General features: G+C 44.7%; 4 protein-coding genes across 4 annotated transcripts; all 4 read right to left on the reverse strand.

Annotated features, from left to right (window-relative positions):
- Nucleotides 1-647: 647 nt before the first annotated feature.
- LOC136446876 (uncharacterized) lies at nucleotides 648-3,275 on the reverse strand. Its single transcript, XM_066445520.1, has 6 exons — nucleotides 3,065-3,275; nucleotides 2,353-2,533; nucleotides 1,845-1,992; nucleotides 1,519-1,650; nucleotides 1,178-1,296; nucleotides 648-818 (listed from the first exon to the last, which is right to left on the reverse strand). Exons 1-6 carry the CDS (start codon nucleotides 3,208-3,210, stop codon nucleotides 720-722), a joined length of 825 nt encoding a protein of 274 aa, XP_066301617.1. The 5' UTR covers nucleotides 3,211-3,275; the 3' UTR covers nucleotides 648-719.
- Nucleotides 3,276-4,384: 1,109 nt separating this feature from the next.
- Nucleotides 4,385-7,355, reverse strand: LOC136446889 (uncharacterized). The gene is made up of 6 exons (XM_066445535.1): nucleotides 7,011-7,355; nucleotides 6,539-6,713; nucleotides 5,908-6,052; nucleotides 5,323-5,454; nucleotides 4,908-5,026; nucleotides 4,385-4,543 (listed from the first exon to the last, which is right to left on the reverse strand). The coding sequence occupies exons 1-6, from the start codon at nucleotides 7,154-7,156 to the stop codon at nucleotides 4,439-4,441; spliced, it is 822 nt and encodes a 273-aa protein (XP_066301632.1). The 5' UTR covers nucleotides 7,157-7,355; the 3' UTR covers nucleotides 4,385-4,438.
- Nucleotides 7,356-7,595: 240 nt separating this feature from the next.
- Nucleotides 7,596-13,190, reverse strand: LOC136446887 (uncharacterized). Its single transcript, XM_066445534.1, has 6 exons — nucleotides 12,984-13,190; nucleotides 12,435-12,609; nucleotides 11,798-11,942; nucleotides 10,886-11,017; nucleotides 10,475-10,593; nucleotides 7,596-7,756 (listed from the first exon to the last, which is right to left on the reverse strand). The coding sequence occupies exons 1-6, from the start codon at nucleotides 13,127-13,129 to the stop codon at nucleotides 7,652-7,654; spliced, it is 822 nt and encodes a 273-aa protein (XP_066301631.1). The 5' UTR covers nucleotides 13,130-13,190; the 3' UTR covers nucleotides 7,596-7,651.
- A 1,805-nt stretch (nucleotides 13,191-14,995) lies between these two features.
- Nucleotides 14,996-17,896, reverse strand: LOC136446879 (uncharacterized). Its single transcript, XM_066445524.1, has 6 exons — nucleotides 17,689-17,896; nucleotides 17,144-17,318; nucleotides 16,509-16,653; nucleotides 15,919-16,050; nucleotides 15,562-15,680; nucleotides 14,996-15,160 (listed from the first exon to the last, which is right to left on the reverse strand). Exons 1-6 carry the CDS (start codon nucleotides 17,832-17,834, stop codon nucleotides 15,026-15,028), a joined length of 852 nt encoding a protein of 283 aa, XP_066301621.1. The 5' UTR covers nucleotides 17,835-17,896; the 3' UTR covers nucleotides 14,996-15,025.
- Between the last annotated feature and the right edge of the window lie 258 nt (nucleotides 17,897-18,154).

Genomic DNA, 18,154 nt, shown 5'->3' on the forward strand with positions numbered 1-18,154 from the left:
TCGTCTCCTGAACGAAGTCATTTGTCAATCGTTAGAAAGTAGAAACTGTTATTTCAGTATAACTGCATCCATATGTGCACTATCCTAACAAATTACTTGACTTTACTAGTACATGTACTAGCATTGACTTGTGAGAAAAACAGGAGCAAATGTTGAAAGAATTACATAAACGACGACATATCTCTTGTAAGACTTGTGGAATACTAAGGAAGCTTTCCATTGGTTGGTGGGACAACGTACGATCACCAATCGGCTCGTAGGAACCATGTGTCGACCTTACTATCCTTGTACAGGATACAATATTGAAGACTTAAGAGTATACTGTAAATGCACTCAAGTTCGCGGTGGTTTAATGTTCGCTTTTTCGTGGTGACCTCTTCACCGCGAACTTAAAACCACCTCATAAATGTTTCTGTCTTCTGCCAGCCTACCTTCTAGTTTCAACCGCGAAATAAAAACCACCGCGAACGCTCTATTTTCTCCCTAACGCGAAATCAAAATCATCACGGACATGCATCTACATACTACTTCCTCTAAATGTGGTTCGCGACTGTTATAACCTACATAGGGATAGAGAAATGTATGGTCGGGCATTGGAACTAGGTCTTCTTAGATATATAGAAAGAAAAGTGACACCGTTGCAAGGATAATTTCTGAAGGAATTTTATTTCTCAAACTTATCAAGACATATTGTCATGCACATTGAGATCATCTCTTGCTCAGCCAGAGATGATGGGATCCACTGCGTTGCCCACGATCTCCCCGTCCACGATGTTGTTGATTTGATAGAAGTCCCACATGTCCTCAGTGGTCCGACCCTGAAAAACATAACAACTCATTTGTACACAACCAAGTGTTTTCTTCAAGACCGACGTTTCGTCGAGCGTCTGCCACCTATCTCGGGAAAATTTTAACTGTTACGCACTGCAAGTAGGTGTCGCTGCTAACAGATGCGGTCCCAAACGTTCAGTATTCACACATAAACATAGACGGGTAGTACCTGTGATGTTTACAATGCGGTCATAACTGTGAGGTTTTCTATTTTGCCTTTTTAAAACGTGTGACATAGGTTACACGCATTTACATTCCTTTAGAACAACTATAATCTAGAGCCAACATGCGATGCACAGGGAGCAACTTCTAGCATATCAACGATGCCTATGAGAGAAACCCCTACCGTTGCCAGGTAGTGCGCGTCTCTCTCCGCCTTGGTGGCGAACACGTCAGCCTCCCAGCAGGTGGTGAAGGGGTTGACGGTAGGAATGCGAATCCACTTCCAGACGAAGGTGTGGCGGCCTGAGAGAGAAGAGTTGCGTAAGACCTACTCTGAGTACGAGTGATTTTATGGTGCTTAACGTTTGCTGTCCTAGAGGGTGTTTTGGCAAATATCCTGTATTTTCTTCTCCTCACCTAAACATTTGTTTGATAGCACCGTCTTTGTTACAACAAAAACATGTTTTCAAAGAAAAACACATGAAAAACACGAATGTTGGATTGAACATTGATGGCGAGTCTAACCTGGCTTCAGGTCCATGGGAATGGTGAAGTTGTAGGTCCCCATGGCGTCTTCAGGATCCTCACAGAACTTGGGCGCGTTCTGGAAACCAACCTTCGGGTATGTCCTGAGAACTTCTTCGCTAACTCCGTCTCCTGTTATGAGAAGGAAGACAAGGAAGTTAAACCTATGACGGTTTGGGAGCAATGGAATCAAAATTTATCATGGAATATTCCAACACAGATGAGACTGAAATGTAACATATTTATCCAGACAAACAGAACCCTACAGTATGCTGGAATACCATTGTGGCTTATAAAAGCAAATATAAGACTAGAATGCCACAAACCGTATGGAGACACTCCCATGTCCATGATTTGGATGAGTTTGTCCGAGTCGATACAGCAGGGGTCCTCGTCTCCGTCCACCACAAACATCAGGTTCTCGGTGTCTCCTTGCCAGTTGTTCCTTCTACAGTTGGAGTCAGACACGTGGTTCTACAGCAGATCATAATGTAATACAATGCAATGTGATACAATACAATACAATACAATATGATACAATAGATACGATACAATACAGTACAATACAATACAATACAATACAACATGATACAGCACAATACGATACAATGCATCATTTATCCACAGTAATCAAAACTTTAAAAATTCTTCGTACAGTGGTAAAAAATGCACATGTACATTAGCCAGATTTTAGATGTCTTGTACAATTGCCACTTTCAAACTCAATTGCACCGTCATAGATACCTGTATAGGCTATAACATATTACTGTAATACTGCAATAAGTTACCAAAAATATCCAGGGCCACAACTTCCATCTGGACATCAAGACTTACGTTGGTTGGATGAGTGAGGACGACCGTCTGTCCCAGGTAGTAGGCAGCCATGGGGTGGACGCCATTGTAGCTGTTGGCGTCGTCTCTCGGGTCGTTACAGAGGGGCAGTTGTTCGGGGTGGTTGTCCAGACGATGAACAAACATCCCGCCAGTCCCGAACTGGCGATACCGGAGGTTGTACCTGGAACAACAGACCTCCTGAATACATCACAATACCCCCTAAAGGTACGTATTGTAGTGTCTCGCCGATCAAAACATAGAAACAAAGTCGTTGTTTTCAGTCATTTTTCTACAATACAAGTTGAATCCATCTTATTACACTGTACAGGGATATTCACAACGTATGAATGTCAATCTGAATGGAGATTTTCAAATTCAGAATATTTGCGTTCCGTACTATAACATCGGCAAAGATAGGCTTTATAATTTTGTCAATTAGTGATAAATACTTGATAATTCGTGATTTATAATAGGTAATGGTAGAAAGATATGTGAAATAAGACTGGCCACACACAATGCTGAAATTTGTGCTTCAATGGAATCCCCAACATCTACATGGTTGTTCTCGTCACATTTTTACTGGATATAAAACTGTACCGCTACAAACTGGTACATTTGTCTGGCACATGTCAAAGTCACCCCTACAAAAAAATTATATCAATTTGAATGTCTGGATCTCCCTGAAGCTATAAGAGAAGTAGAGAAAACTCACTGGCCGGCATTCCTTGGCCAGGCCCGACACTTGGCCTCGTTCCAGTACCAGCCGTTGTTCTCCAGGTAGTCCGTACAGACGATCCAGGAGTGGGCGGCGGCCAGGGCAGGCAGCCCGACAGCCAAGAGCGCGACGAAGAGCTTCATTTTCGGCAGGACGCAAAGCTGCTCACAACTGCCAAACGTTTCTCGTCGTTTGTGCAAAGTGTTCTTATATGTTCACGTATTCCTATCTTTGCTATCACAGGATGGGAACAGGGGGAAGGCGTCGCACCTGGCCGGCCTTTTATCACATAACATACAGTAAATGTTGACAGAAGGTCAAAGGTTTGTAAAGGATGCCCTACGACCCAGCCAGCACAACAAATTTAAATACCCCTAAACCATACAATACTTAGAGGTTACAGCTTACGTGTCCGTCCGGACTGATTGAGTTGACCCACTCACTCTCGTGTTCAACGTTCTATCCGACGGACTGCAACCCATCCCAGAAGCGTGCAAATCTTACCTCAGCCGTGCTTAAGCCCCCCTCTCACTGGACCCGCGGAACGCTGGCGGCGTCGCTGCGTCCTAAACTGGATTTGTGTTACCCTTGACTTTACAATGGGAATATCATTCAAAACGTACAAGTATGACCAAAAAGACAACAAAACACACAAAGCTTAAAAAGGTTGTTTTTGTCGATGAAATTCGTTGAGTGCTTTGTCGATTCGATCGGCCGCAGCGACGCCACCAGCGTGCCGCGGGTCCAGTGAGAGGGGGGCTTTGGCTGACGTCGTTTGGAAAAAGTTTTATATGGTTGCATACCTGGAGTCGCAAATTGGGATGGACAACTGACGTACGGCTACGCCGGGATTCACTATTCGAATCCCGTTATCGGACTCTCGTTATTGTGGCGAAGAGCTAGGCTGGCCACCTTAGCACTCTTTGGGATGCGGACAAAATCTCACATTTTAGTACTCTCCAAGCAGAGGAGGGGTTTCGGCTGGTTTTTGACGTGTTTCTAGGCGTTTTTGTCGCGGGCTTACTACTTTGTCATGTTTTTTTCTATAGCCAGCTCGACAAAAACGCCTAGAAACACGTCGAAACCGAGCCGAAACCCCTCCTCTGATTGGAGAGTACATTTTAGCACTGTACGTACCCATGTAGGAAATTAGTAATAGTTAATATTGGCCTCGATTCAACCAAGAGGGATCGTACTACATACAACTAAAAGTTGGCATGACTGTCCAACTTGGTATGATACATGTATGCTTCTCACATGGATCATATTTTGATATGAAAGGGCCTCTTAAAGTTTAAAGTGATGACAGGACAAAGATTTTGAGCACCAGTCTCATTTTTTATCATTTCTCAACAACACTTTGTGTCTTGCTCAGCCAGAGATGATCGGGTCCACAGGGTCAATGGGATCCATGATCACACCGTCCACGATGTTGTTGATCTGATAGAAGTCCCACATGTCCTCGGTGGTCCGACCCTGGAAAATTCGTCAATTCGACCAAATTAAAATGTTATTATGATGTTTAAAATACTGTGCCAAAGACATCCTCTTAAGAATAAGAAAGAAAGAAAGCACACTGTTGTTAGATTAGCCGAGAGCTTAGGTTGCTGTCGGGTTCTATAGCTGTCTCAGTTCAGTATAAGATGCCAACAAATATGTTCATCAAAAACATTTTTCCTTGTTTTTCGTACGACATGTCTTCATCACTTGTTATGTGCAGGTGTATTTTGAGCTACTATCCATTATTATTCAAATTTCATTCATAGGCGTTTTCTAAAATAAAACAACAATATCACGTGTCTCCATGAACGATGTTATCAGAACAGCCCCTAGGCCTTACCGTGGCCAGGTAGTGCGCGTCTCTCTCCGCCTTGGTGGCGAACACGTCAGCCTCCCAGCAGGTGGTGAAGGGGTTGACGGTCGGGACACGGATCCACTTCCAGACGAAGGTGTGGCGGCCTGATAAAATGAAATAGCTACTTGAGATCGCCTTACTTATGATTTATTGTTGGTAGCAACATATCGTGCGGAAGTTGTTATTACAATAGATCGTACGGCATGGTGTGCTCAAGTTCGACTCCGGAGAACATTTTGTGGTTCCGATTGCTCTTTCGAAAGAAGTGTTTGTTTTGCAATGACAAGGTCTGTCTGCAGTATAATTTTTTTACCATTACTTCTTCAAAGAAACTAAAAAAGCGACCATTGTTAATAATATTCACTATTATGTAATACAGAACACATATGGGTTATCTAACCTGGTTTCAGGTCCATGGGAATGGTGAAGTTGTAGGTCCCCATGGCGTCTTCAGGATCTTCGCAGAACTTAGGCGCGTTCTGGAAACCAACCTTCGGATAGGTCCCGAGAACTTCATCGCCTTCGCTACCACCTGTCGATGTGAAAATGTTATTGAGGTGTGCGATAACGACAAGTGTGTGACGATTTACAGTTATGCTACGATCCAAATCGAGCTGGCCGGGCCCGAAGCCACAAATTTGTCCCGGTGGGTATACCTGGTGCTTGCACGGTTACCTCATAGCTAGCGTCTATTTGTTACCGGGTTCAGCGTTCATTTTCTAAGTCCGAGCTAAAATGATTCGGGGTCCCGACCGGGCCCAAAAATAGCCCGGCAGCCGCAGGGTGTCCCACGGGACCACGCAGGGGTCACGCCCGAAAATGACAAAAGACCTTCTGTGAATTACCCGGCGGGGCCCCTTGTTCCAATTGGGAGAGAAGCATAAGCGGTACGTTTCAAATAGTGAACATATGATTACGCAAATGTCATTTCAAGTCGCAAAGAGTTACAAAATAGTATAAATTAAAGTCACAGAATGACACCAACCATATGGTGACACCCCCATGTCCATGATTTGGATGAGTTTGGTAGAGTTGATACAGCAGGGGTCCTCGTCTCCGTCCACCACAAACATCAGGTTCTCGGTGTCGATGCGGTTTCTGATGCCACACTGGGGATCGTTGGCGTGGTTCTATGTAAATAAAGTTATTATCATGATAAAGTTATCATTGTAATAATGACATATTTGGCACCTAACGCGGTTCATAATCCACAGCCAGTTTTATAGTACCAAGTTGAAGTTATAGTACCAAGCGAAGTAGGACAACCATACATGTATTAAGATGAATTATTTCTCATTACTATTTGTAAACCAAGTGTCTGGTTTACCTTATCAAACATGGCCTACCTGTATGTAACGTTATAATCGAAATGATCTACAACTGATCACCGTACTTTCCCGCTCATCATGTGTTTATGAGATATGCCTTAAACTTACTGCAAAGTATAGATAGATAAACCAAGGATATTGAAGCACATGCAAATGGGAAAAAAGTTATAGTCATTTAGTCATTCCATTCAAATTAACAATGCAGAAGAAAATGCGAGTTGAGACTTTTCAGTAAAGGTAACAACAGTGTACAGAAAAAATCTGCTGACGGCAGCTCGTATGGCTTACGTTTATTGGGTGGGTGAGGACCACCTTCTGTCCCAGGTAGTAGGCAGCCATGGGTAACTCGTAGCTGGCGGCGTCATCTCTCGGATCGTTACACAGTGGTCTTAGCTCGGGATGGTCGTCGAGGCGATGGACAAAGGCACCCCCAGTCCCAAAGACTCTGTCACGAAGGTTGTACCTGGAACCATGGATGTTGTAGATATATCATGTCTCCTTGTTCTACGCTAATGATACAAAGATGTAAAAACTATGCCTGGTAAAAACGGCAGTAACACCATGGCAAATGTACCAAAGTATACTCTGCGCTTAACTTCATAAGAGACAATAACGTTGCTGCGATGATATCAACAAATCCATCGTCACATTTCTTCAAGATGCTTGACCGGTATTAAGACGAATTTGATGTAGTGTGTCTGTGTGAGCTATTAGAAACCTTCTTAAAGTAGAGAACATAAAGCCGAAAATCTATACTCACTTCCTTGCATTCCTTGGCCAGGCCCGACACTTAGCCGCATCCCAGTACCAGCCGTTGTTCTCCAGGTAGTCCGTACAGACGATCCAGGAGTGGGCGGCGGCCAGGGCAGGCAGCCCGACAGCCAAGAGCGCGACGAAGAGCTTCATTTTCGGCAGGACGCAGAGCTGCTCACAACTGTCAACTGATTCACGTCGTCTGTGCAAAGTGTTGGGCTATATGTACATTTTTGCTATGACAGGATGGGAACAACAGGAACCCGTCCCAGCTGGCTGGGTAATCACGTAACAGGCAGCAAATGTTGACAGAAAGATTATTTAACACCAAGAGGACACCTAAACCTCGTGACACATACCCCTACATTCGAACCCTTCACCATTGACTGTTGTAGCTAGCCGGTACACCATTGCTGTGCGCTATGGGATGCAATAAGTTCAGCGGGTCTTCTAGCACTGTGCGTAAATCATACATCTTACGTTAAGCCTCGCATTAACAACAGGACTAAACCTAAGTATTTCAAACTTTGCATGACATCAATGCCTCTCACATGGATCTTCTAAGGTTTTAAGTGATGACAGCACAGAGAGATTTTGAAACACCTGTCTGTATTTTTATTTCTCAACAAGACCTAAATCATCTCTTGCTCAGCCAGAGATGATCGGGTTCACTGGATCTATGGGATCCACGATCAAACCGTCCACGATGTTGTTGGCTTGATAGAAGTCCCACATGTCCTCGGTGGTCCGGCCCTGGAAAATACGTCAATTCGGAAAAAATATTGAAAATACCATGCCAAGAAAAATAAATGAATGAATAAATAAATAGATAAAGAGAGAAAGAACACTAGCCTGGAATCCATACCCTCGGTGCCTCCCCGATATCTCTACGGCACTGTGAGTGACCCTCACCCGCTCAGACAGCTTAGCCCGCCCGGGGTGTTGTTTACGGCCTTGGATTAATTAGTTCGGCGCCTGGAATCCATACCCTCGGTGCCTCCCCGATATCTCTACGGCACTGTGAGTGACCCTCACCCGCTCAGACAGCTTAGCCCGCCCGGGGTGTTGTTTACGGCCTTGGATTAATTAGTTCGGCACCGACGGTATGGCTGGACGCTGTACTAATTCCTCTCGATTTATGGCCCTGGAAGCCCCGGGTGTTCCGCGGCCTGACAGCGCGATTGGACATGGGCGCTGCCCACAGCGGCGAATCAGGATCTGTTTGTGTAGGATAATTGGCTAGCGGAACATGTCAGTTGATTGAACCTCCTTGGTTGCATCATGTACTCAGTAGCAATGTGCTCTTTTGTGTTCACCAGGGATCAATCTATACCTTGTTTAGAAGCACAAGTAAATACCAAAGGTTGTTGTTCCCAATTCTCCAATCCATACAAACTGAAATATCGTGATATTAAATCAAGATCTTGCTCGGCCGCCCGAAAATCTCACGGGTATTGTTGTTCTGATAGCGACATGTTGACGATGACTGTAAACAGCTGTCCTTTCACGCTAATTTCCAGAGTGACAGCCATGAGATCAGAGGGGCATTGGGGACCCAGTATAGCTCAGATTTTAAGCTAGTTTAGCAACAAGAGAGCCTTAGAAACAATGTTTTCTGCAGCCTTGTGGTGCGCGCGTGCGTCGCTCGTCTTAGATGGCGGCCATGTTAGATATGGTAATGAGCAGAGGGACCGAACAGCTGAAAACGCGCGCCAACCTGGCGCGCCAATCAGAGCTCAGTGGAATAATTAGATCAGTCTGCTCTGTTCCCATTGGGCGCATCAATCTCATGCGCCTTGAATCAGGCCCGTATTGACACCCTGCCAGTCTCTAGGGGCGGCGGAAAAGTAGGAAGGCAGCAGAAGTGGGGTGTAGCGGAAGTAGGATGGCAGCCAGAGGTAGAAAGGCCATCAGAAACTGACTGGCCCGGTAAAACACCACTAAGCCGACCCTAGAGACTGGGACCAGGCTAAAAGAACACCGGCGTCATACTTCCCAGGGTCGCTTAGGTTACTGTCGGGTTCTATAGCTTTCCAGTTCAGTGGAACATGACATTAAAACATATGATGAAAACAACTTTCCTTGCTTTCCAATTCTCTGGCTTGACTGTGTCGGACGTACGGGTCTATTCTATCGTACTGTCTAATTTTTTTTAATAGCCATTTCGTTAAATGCATCAACAACAAGAGTTCTACGACCTCATACCTTCGTCAAATGATTTTGACCTTTATGACTGACGTATTAGGAGTGTTTTTCATCAATCATCAATCATACCAGTTGACCCTCTTCACCCAAATAACATAAGTTGTCCAAACCTCCTTGTTATGACTATGAGCTTAACAAAGAAGGTTATGCTAACATTTATCATCAATTATGCAAATAAGCTCCCTCCTTATTAGCATAATTTGATTCAATGGTGTTCACATTCACACAACTTCCTAATGCCACTAGTATGAAATTGCCGTCATTTACTAGTATGGAATTATAGTAGTTTCTCATTAATTATGCTAATTAGGCCCACATTTGCATATTTCCTATCTATCAACATTCCTCTCTTCCTTAGTTACAAATGTTACATATTTGAATAGTCATATCATGGAACACAGCAGATTTTTAAAATTGCCTCATTAATTATGCGAGTTAGAATTATATTTGCATAATTATCATCCAATCATACAAAGCATCACGTAAGCTATCTACATACCAAAAATCATGACCATCAATCAAGACCATCTTGAGTTATAGTTTTTCTCATTAATTATGTCAATGAGGTTCTCATTTGCAAAGCTGATATCTATTAATATTTCTCTCTTCCTCAGTTACATATGTCACATGTTTAAGAGTCCTATCATGGAAATTGATGGATGTATAAACTTTCCTCATTAATTATGCAAATTAGATACTGGTTTGCATAATAAGTATCTAATCATGTACATCAGCACTCAAGCTATGTACTTACAGAAATTTATGACCATCCACCAAGCCCTTCTTGAGTAATTCCCTTTCACAGTCTGAAGCAAAACCTGCCCCTGCTATAGCCAACCCATAGGTCTGCTTGGAGACTACCTTACCATTATGCCTACAGCTGGCTCACAGCCAATTTGTGTAACTGACGTTTCCTGCCCTCAACATGACCCCTCAGGACCTTCTTGCCCTATGCATGACGCCTTGGAAAAACACAGCCGACACGTACACATACTTCAGCATACAATGTAACACATTTTTACACTTTTCTCGTTAATTATGCAAAACACTTCGCCCAAAATCTAATCATCTTGAGATTTCCCACATACACACCGACACACCAACTACGACAACAAACCATCCAGGCGTTCTCGACTTATTCTGTTCACTAACGGACACACAGACAAGCACCATCGAATAACCTTGTCGACGAAACCATTCGTCGACGAAGGTAACAATGTACAGATCTAGGGTCTATACAAACGATGTCATCACAGCATCTCTTACCGTTGCCATGTAGTGGGCGTCTCTCTCCGCCTTGGTGGCAAACACGTCAGCCTCCCAGCAGGTGGTGAAGGGGTTGACGGTCGGGACACGGATCCACTTCCAGACGAAGGTGTGGCGGCCTGATAAAATGAAATAGCTACTTGAGATCGCCTTACTTCTGATTTATTGTTGGTAGCAACATATCGTGCGGAAGTTGTTATTACAATAGATCGTACGGCATGGTGGACTCAATTTCGACTCCGGAGAACATTTTGTGGTCCCGATTGCTCTTTCGAAAGAAGTGTTTGTTTTGCAATGACAAGGTCTACCTGCAGTATAATTTTTTACCATTACTTCTTCAAAGAAACTAAAAAAGCGACCATTGTTAATATCCACCATTATGTAATACAGAACACACACGGGTTGTCTAACCTGGCTTCAGGTCCATGGGAATGGTGAAGTTGTAGGTCCCCATGGCGTCTTCAGGATCCTCGCAGAACTTGGGAGCGTTCTGGAAACCAACCTTCGGATAGGTCCCGAGAACTTCATCGCCTTCGCTACCGCCTGTCGATGGGAAAATGATATTGAGGTGTGCGATGACGACGTGTGTGACAATTTAAAGTTATGCTACGATCCCAATAGAGCTGGCCGGGCCCCGAAACCACAAATTTGTCCCGGTGGGTATACCGGGGATACCTCCCGGTGCTCGGACGGCTACCTCATGGCGTCTATTTGTTATCGGGCCCAGCGTTAATTTTTTAAGTCCGAGCTAAAATGATTCGGGGTCCCGACCGGGCCCCAAAAAAGCCCGGCAGCCGCAGGGTGTCCCACGGGACCACGCAGGAGTCACGCCCGAAAATGACAAAAAACAGTCCGTGAATTACCCGGCGGGGCCCCTTGTTCCAATTGGGAGCGAAGCATGAGCGGTACGTTTCGAATAGTGAATATATGATCACGCAAATGTCATCTGAAGTCGCAAAGAGTTACAACATAGTATTAAGTTAGGTAGCGTGCGTAGTCCAGTGGTTAGCGATCTTGCCTCTGGAACTAGAAGCCCCGGGTTCGATCCCGGCTGTGTCGCTCACCCGACATGCACGCTACCGTTAAAGATCGCAGTCCTTAGGACGGGACGTTAAGCCGTGGTCCACTGTTCATTGTGCTTGTCGAAAAGAGCTAGGGGAATTTCCCCGGTACACTGAACATGTAAATACTGTACATAGCGTCTGTCTCCTCTGTCACGACCAGTGGAAGAGTAGCTCATCTGTTCATTGAGTTCATTTGAGCTAAACTGGTTCGAGATTCCTTTCCTTTCCTTTCCTTTATAAGTCACAGAATGACACCCACGATAAGGAGACACTCCCATGTCCATGATTTGGATGAGTTTGGTAGAGTTGATACAGCAGGGGTCCTCGTCTCCGTCCACCACAAACATCAGGTTCTCCGTGTCCGCCCGGCCTCTGATGTCACACCGCGGGTCGTTGGCATGGTTCTAAGTAAATAAGGTTATTATCATAATTAAGCTATTATTGTAATAATGACATATTTGGCACCTAACGTGGTTCATAATCCACAGCCAGTTTTATAGTACCAAGCTGAATACAAAGAAAAAAACACAAGCGAAGTAGGACAACCATACATGTATTAAGATGAATTATTTCTCATTACTATTTGTAAACCAAGTGTCTGATTTACCTTATCAAACATGGCCTACCTGTACGTAACGTTATAATCGAACTGATCTACAACTGTTCACCGTACATTTCCGCTCATCTATCTGTTCATGAGATATGCCTTAAACTTACTGCAAAATATAGATAGACATACCAAGGATATTGAAGCACATGTAAATGGGAAAAAAGGTTATAGTCATTCAGTCATTCCATTCAAATTAACAATGCAGAAGAAGATGAGTGGAGATTTTTCAGTAAAGGTAACAACAGTGTACAGTAAAAATCTGCCGACGGCAGCTCGTATGGCTTACGTTTATTGGGTGAGTAAGGACCACCTTCTGTCCCAGGTAGTAGGCAGCCATGGGTAACTCGTAGCTGGTGGCGTCATCTCTTGGATCGTTACACAGTGGTTTTATCTCGGGATGGTCGTCGAGGCGATGGAGAAAACCACCCGCAGTTCCGAAGACTCTGTCACGAAGGTTGTATCTGGAACCATGGATGTTGTAGATATATCATGTCTCCTTGTTCTACGCTAACGGTACAAAGATGCAAAAACTATGCCTGGTAAAAACGGCAGCAACACCATGGCAAATGTACCAAAGTATACTCTGCGCTTAAGTTCATAAGCGACAATAAAAATTCTGCAATGATATCATCAAATCTATGGTCATATTTCTTGAAGATGATTGACCGGTATTAAGGAATTTATTTACAGATTGCTGGCAAATCTTCGTTTTCTCCGTCACATTTCTGTTTTATTCAGCTAGAAACCAACAAGACGAATTTGATGCAGTATGTCTGTTTGAGCTGTCAGAAAACTTTTTAAAGTAGAGAACGTAGTGCCGAAAATCTATACTCACTTCCTCGCATTTCTTGGCCAGGCCCGACATTTAGCCGCATCCCAGTACCAGCCGTTGTTCTCCAGGTAGTCCGTACAGACGATCCAGGAGTGGGCGGCGGCCAGGGCAGGCAGCCCGACAGCCAAGAGCGCGACGAAGAGCTTCATTTTCGGCAGGACGCAAAGCTGCTCACATCTGCCAACTGTCTCTCGTCGTTTGTGCAAAGTGTTTTTATATGTTCACGTATTCCTATCTTTGCTATCACAGGATGGGAACAGGGGGAAAGCCTCGCACCTGGCTGGCCTTTTATCACATAACATACAGTAAATGTTGATATAACAGAACGATTACAAAATATCAAAGGTTTGTATAAGATGTCCGACGACCCACGAAGTCTTGATCCTACCTTTCAGCTTCATGATAACCTATCCACAGAGGAAAGGTATGCAGATGACACTACACTTATTGCAGCAATATTCAGTAAACTACAGCTCTCAACACATGAGCTAGAAGCTGCGTGCAAAAAGTGGGGTTTGAAAGTGAATGCTGCAAAGTGTAAAGTCATCTCCAGTGAAACAGAAGAAAACATTTGCATAGGGGGTACAGTAGTAGAGAAGGTCCCAGAATTTGTTTTCCTTGGTAGTATTGTTCCCGGTACCACAAATGACATCAAGAGAAGGTTATCACTTGCTGCCTCAGCATTTGGCCGACTAAGAAAAACAGTTTGGAACCGCAAGGACATCAGTAGATGCCTGAAAGTGCGCCTCTTTCGGGCACTTATACTCCCCATAGCTACATACGCTTGTGAAACTTGGACCTTAAAACAGACTGATGAACTTCTCCTATTAGCCTTCGAAATGAAATGCCTACGGGCAATTCTCTGCATCACGCGCCGTGATCGCATACCAAATCTTGAAATCAGAGCCAAACTCGGGGCAAAAAAGACCATTGTGGTACAGACGAGAAGGCTGAGGTGGTTTGGTCACGTCATAAGACGACCCCCACAAACACTAGTGTACAAAGCCTACAGCCAGGAGTTCGCCACCCCCAGACCCCGGGGAAGACCACCGAAGAGATGGAAAGACCAAATTGTGAAGGACACAGGCTTAAACAGTCGGGAAGCAGAGGCTAGGGCAAGGGACAGGACTACATGGAGGACCCTCCTGGAAAGCAAGGGGCCAGTTTCTGGCCTGAGCACGTAGGCAGGTAGGCAGGCAGGTCCGACGACCCAGCCTTCACAACAAATTTAAATACCCCTAAACCATACAATGTTTCGAGAAGGCGTAACACACTAGCTCTGTATTAGAGGTTACAGGTACCACGCACGTATCCGTGCGGACTGATTGATTGATTTGACCCACCCACACTCGTGTCACGTTCCATCGGACGGACTGCAACCCGTCCCTGTTGCGCGCAAATCTTACCTCAGCCGTGCTTGGTATGCAACCGTATTCAACTTTTTCCAACCGACGTCAGCTAAAGCCCCCCTCTCACTGGACCCGCGGCACGCTGGCGGCGTTGCTGTGTCCTAAACTGGGTTTGTGTTACCTTTGACTTTATAATGGAAATATCATTCAAAACGTACAAGTATGACCAAAAAGACAACAAAACACACAAAAGTGCTTTGTCCATTCGATCGGCCGCAGCGACGCCGCCAGCGTGCCGCGGGTCCAGTGAGAGGGGGGCTTGAGCTGATGTCGGTTGGAAAAAGTTGAATATGGTTGCATACTCGGCCGGAGACGCAAATCGGGATGGAAAACCGACGTACGGCTACGCCGGGATTCGGACTCTCGTTGTTGTGGTGAAGAGGCTAGCCACCTGAGCCCTCTATGGGGTGCGGGTAAAATATCACATGCTAACACTGTATGTACCCCATGTAGGAAATTAGTATTAGTTAATATTGGCCTCGATTCAACCAACAGAGGTCGTACTACATACAACTTGGTATGATAAATGTATGCTTCTCACATGGATCATATTTTGATATGGAAGAAGAACCTTCTTAAGTTGTAAGTGATGACAGGACAGAAAGATTTTGTCTAACACATGGTCGAATTTTTTTTTCAATTTCTCAACAACATATCAACTCTGGCGCAGCCAGTGATGATCGGGTCCACTGGATCCATGGGATCCACAATCTCCCCGTCCACGATGTTGTTGATCTGATAGAAGTCCCACATGTCCTCGGTGGTCCGGCCCTGAAAAATTCGTCGATTCGACCAAAATGTTACTATCGATGTTTAAGATACTGTGCCAAAGATATCCTCTTAAGAATAAGAAAGAAAGAAAGAAAGAAAGAAAGAAAGAAAGAAAGAAAGAAAGCACACTGGTGTTAGATTAGCCGAGAGTATTGGTAGCTTAGGTTGCTGTCGGGTTCTATAGCTGTCTCAGTTCAGTGTAAGATGCCAACAAATATGTTCATCAAAAACATTTTTCCTTTTTTTTCGTACGACATGTCTTCATCACTTGTTATGTGCAGGTGTATTTTGAGCTACTATCAATTATTTTTCAAATTTCATTCATAGGCATTTTCTGACATAAAACAACAATATCACGTGTCTCCATGAACGATGTTATCAGAACAGCCCCTAGGCCTTACCGTGGCCAGGTAGTGGGCGTCTCTCTCCGCCTTGGTGGCGAACACGTCAGCCTCCCAGCAGGTGGTGAAGGGGTTGACGACGGGATCGCGGATCCACTTCCAGACGAAGGTGTGGCGGCCTGATAAAATGAAATAACTGCTTGAGACCGCCTTACTTCTAATGGTGGGCTCAAGTTCGACTCCGGAGAACATTTTGTGGTCCCGATTGCTCTTTCGAAAAAAATGTTTGTTTTGCAATGACAAGGTCTGTCTGCAGTATAATTTTTTTACCATTACTTCTTCAAAGAAACTAAAAAAGCGACCATTGTTAATAATATTCACTATTATGTAATACAGAACACACACGGGTTATCTAACCTGGTTTCAGGTCCATGGGAATGGTGAAGTTGTAGGTCCCCATGGCGTCTTCAGGATCTTCGCAGAACTTAGGCGCGTTCTGGAAACCAACCTTCGGAAAGGTCCCGAGAACTTCATCGCCTTCGCTACCGCCTGTCGATGTGAAAATGTTATTGAGGTGTGCGATGACGACAAGTGTGTGACGATTTACAGTTATGCTACGATCCAAATCGAGCTGGCCGGGCCCCGAAGCCACAAATTTGTCCCGGTGGGTATACCGGGGGTACCTCCTGGTGCTTGCACGGTTACCTCATGGCGTCTTTTTGTTACCGGGTCTAGCGTTCATTTTTTTAAGTCCGAGCTAAAATGATTCGGGGTCCCGACCGGGCCCAAAAATAGCCCATCAGCCGCAGGGTGCCCCACGGGACCACGCAGGGGTCACGTCCGAAAATGACAAAGGACCTTCCGTGAATTACCCGGCGGGGTCCCTTGTTCCAATTGGGAGCGAAGCATAAGCGGTACGTTTCGAATAGTGAACAAATGATTACGCAAATGTCATCTGAAGTCGCAAAGAGTTACAACATAGTATAAAGTCACAGAATGACACCAACGATAAGGAGACACCCCCATGTCCATGATTTGGATGAGTTTGGTAGAGTTGATACAGCAGGGGTCCTCGTCTCCGTCCACCACGAACATCAGGTTCTCGGTGTCGATGCGGCCTCTGATGTCACACCGCGGGTCGTTGGCGTGGTTCTATGTAAATAAAGTTATTATCATAATAAAGTTATTATTGTAATAATGACATATTTGGCACCTAACGCGGTTCATAATCCACAGCCAGTTTTATAGTACCAAGTTGAATACAAAGAAAAAAAACACAAGCGAAGTAGGACAACCGTACATGCATTAAGATAAATTATTTCTCATTACAATTTGTAAACCAAGTGTCTGGTTTAGCTTATCAAATATAGCCTACCTGTATGTAACGTTATAATCGAACTGATCTACAACTGTTCACCGTGCTTTCCCGCTCATCTATGTGTTCATGAGATATGCCTTAAACTTACTGCAAAGTATAGATAGATATACCAACGATATTGAAGCACATGCACATGGAAGAAAGTTATAGTCATTTAGTCATTCCATTGAAATTAATAATGCAGAAGAAAATGCGAGTGGAGACTTTTCAGTAAAGGCAACAGTGTACAGAAAAAATGTGCTGACGGCAGCTCGTATGGCTTACGTTTATTGGGTGGGTGAGGACCACCTTCTGTCCCAGGTAGTAGGCAGCCATGGGTAACTCGTAGCTGGCGGCGTCATCTCTCGGATCGTTGCACAGTGGTCTTATCTCGGGATGGTCGTCGAGGCGATGGACAATACCACCACTAGTCCCGAACACTCTGTCACGAAGGTTGTATCTGGAACCATGGATGTTGTAGATATATCATGTCTCCTTGTTCTACGCTAACGGTACAAAGATGTAAAAACTATGCCTGGTAAAAACGGCAGCAACACCATGGCAAATGTACCAAAGTATACTCTGCGCTTAAGTTCATAAGCGACAATAACAATCTGCAATGATATCATCAAATCTATCGTCATATTTCTTGAAGATGATTGACCGGTATTAAGGAATTTATTTACAGATTGCTGGCAAATCTTCGTTTTCTCCGTCATATTTCTGTTTTATTCAGCTAGAAACAAACAAGACAAATTTGATGCAGTATGTCTGTGTGAGCTGTTAGAAACCTCATTAAAGAGAGCATAAAGCCGAAAATCTATACTCACTTCCTCGCATTCCTTGGCCAGGCCCGACACTTAGCCGCATCCCAGTACCAGCCGTTGTTCTCCAGGTAGTCCGTACAGACGATCCAGGAGTGGGCGGCGGCCAGGGCAGGCAGCCCGATAGCCAAGAGCGCGACGAAGAGCTTCATATTCGGCAGGACGCAAAGCTGCTCACAACTGCCAACTGGAAGTTGTCGTCGTCTGTGCAAAGTGTTGGGCTATATGTACATTTTTGCTGTTACAGGATGGGAACAACAGGAACCCCTCCCACCTGGCTATCACGTAACAGGCGGCAAATGTTGACAGAAAGATTATTTAACACCAAAGGTTTGCAAATTTGAGGACGCCTAAACCACACATACGTCTGCATTCGAACCCTTCACCGTGTAGTAGCCAGCCGCTACACCATGGCAATGCTATGGGATGAAATACGTTCAGCGGACCTTCTAGTACTGTGCGTAAATCATAC

This window comes from Branchiostoma lanceolatum, chromosome 13, assembly GCF_035083965.1.
Source record: "Branchiostoma lanceolatum isolate klBraLanc5 chromosome 13, klBraLanc5.hap2, whole genome shotgun sequence".
Classification (NCBI taxonomy): domain Eukaryota; kingdom Metazoa; phylum Chordata; class Leptocardii; order Amphioxiformes; family Branchiostomatidae; genus Branchiostoma; species Branchiostoma lanceolatum.

What these genes read in the sequence shown, in the direction of transcription:
- LOC136446889 (XM_066445535.1), bottom strand. Translation starts at nt 7,156, where the DNA reads ATGAAGCTCTTCGTCGCGCTCTTGGCTGTCGGGCTGCCTGCCCTGGCC. An exon ending in TCCTCACCCACCCAATAAAC is followed by an intron (nt 6,053 to 6,538) that starts GTAAGCCATACG and finishes TTATTTACATAG; the next exon opens with AACCACGCCAACGATCCCCA. An exon ending in ACGCGCACTACCTGGCCACG is followed by an intron (nt 4,544 to 4,907) that starts GTAAGGCCTAGG and finishes CGAATTTTCCAG; the next exon opens with GGTCGGACCACCGAGGACAT.
- LOC136446887 (XM_066445534.1), bottom strand. Translation starts at nt 13,129, where the DNA reads ATGAAGCTCTTCGTCGCGCTCTTGGCTGTCGGGCTGCCTGCCCTGGCC. An exon ending in TCCCATGGACCTGAAGCCAG is followed by an intron (nt 10,594 to 10,885) that starts GTTAGACAACCC and finishes TCATTTTATCAG; the next exon opens with GCCGCCACACCTTCGTCTGG. An exon ending in ACGCCCACTACATGGCAACG is followed by an intron (nt 7,757 to 10,474) that starts GTAAGAGATGCT and finishes CGTATTTTCCAG; the next exon opens with GGCCGGACCACCGAGGACAT.
- LOC136446879 (XM_066445524.1), bottom strand. Translation starts at nt 17,834, where the DNA reads ATGAAGCTCTTCGTCGCGCTCTTGGCTATCGGGCTGCCTGCCCTGGCC. An exon ending in TCCCATGGACCTGAAACCAG is followed by an intron (nt 15,681 to 15,918) that starts GTTAGATAACCC and finishes TCATTTTATCAG; the next exon opens with GCCGCCACACCTTCGTCTGG. An exon ending in ACGCCCACTACCTGGCCACG is followed by an intron (nt 15,161 to 15,561) that starts GTAAGGCCTAGG and finishes CGAATTTTTCAG; the next exon opens with GGCCGGACCACCGAGGACAT.
- LOC136446876 (XM_066445520.1), bottom strand. Translation starts at nt 3,210, where the DNA reads ATGAAGCTCTTCGTCGCGCTCTTGGCTGTCGGGCTGCCTGCCCTGGCC. An exon ending in TGGCCAAGGAATGCCGGCCA is followed by an intron (nt 2,534 to 3,064) that starts GTGAGTTTTCTC and finishes CTGTTGTTCCAG; the next exon opens with GTACAACCTCCGGTATCGCC. An exon ending in TCCCATGGACCTGAAGCCAG is followed by an intron (nt 1,297 to 1,518) that starts GTTAGACTCGCC and finishes CTTCTCTCTCAG; the next exon opens with GCCGCCACACCTTCGTCTGG.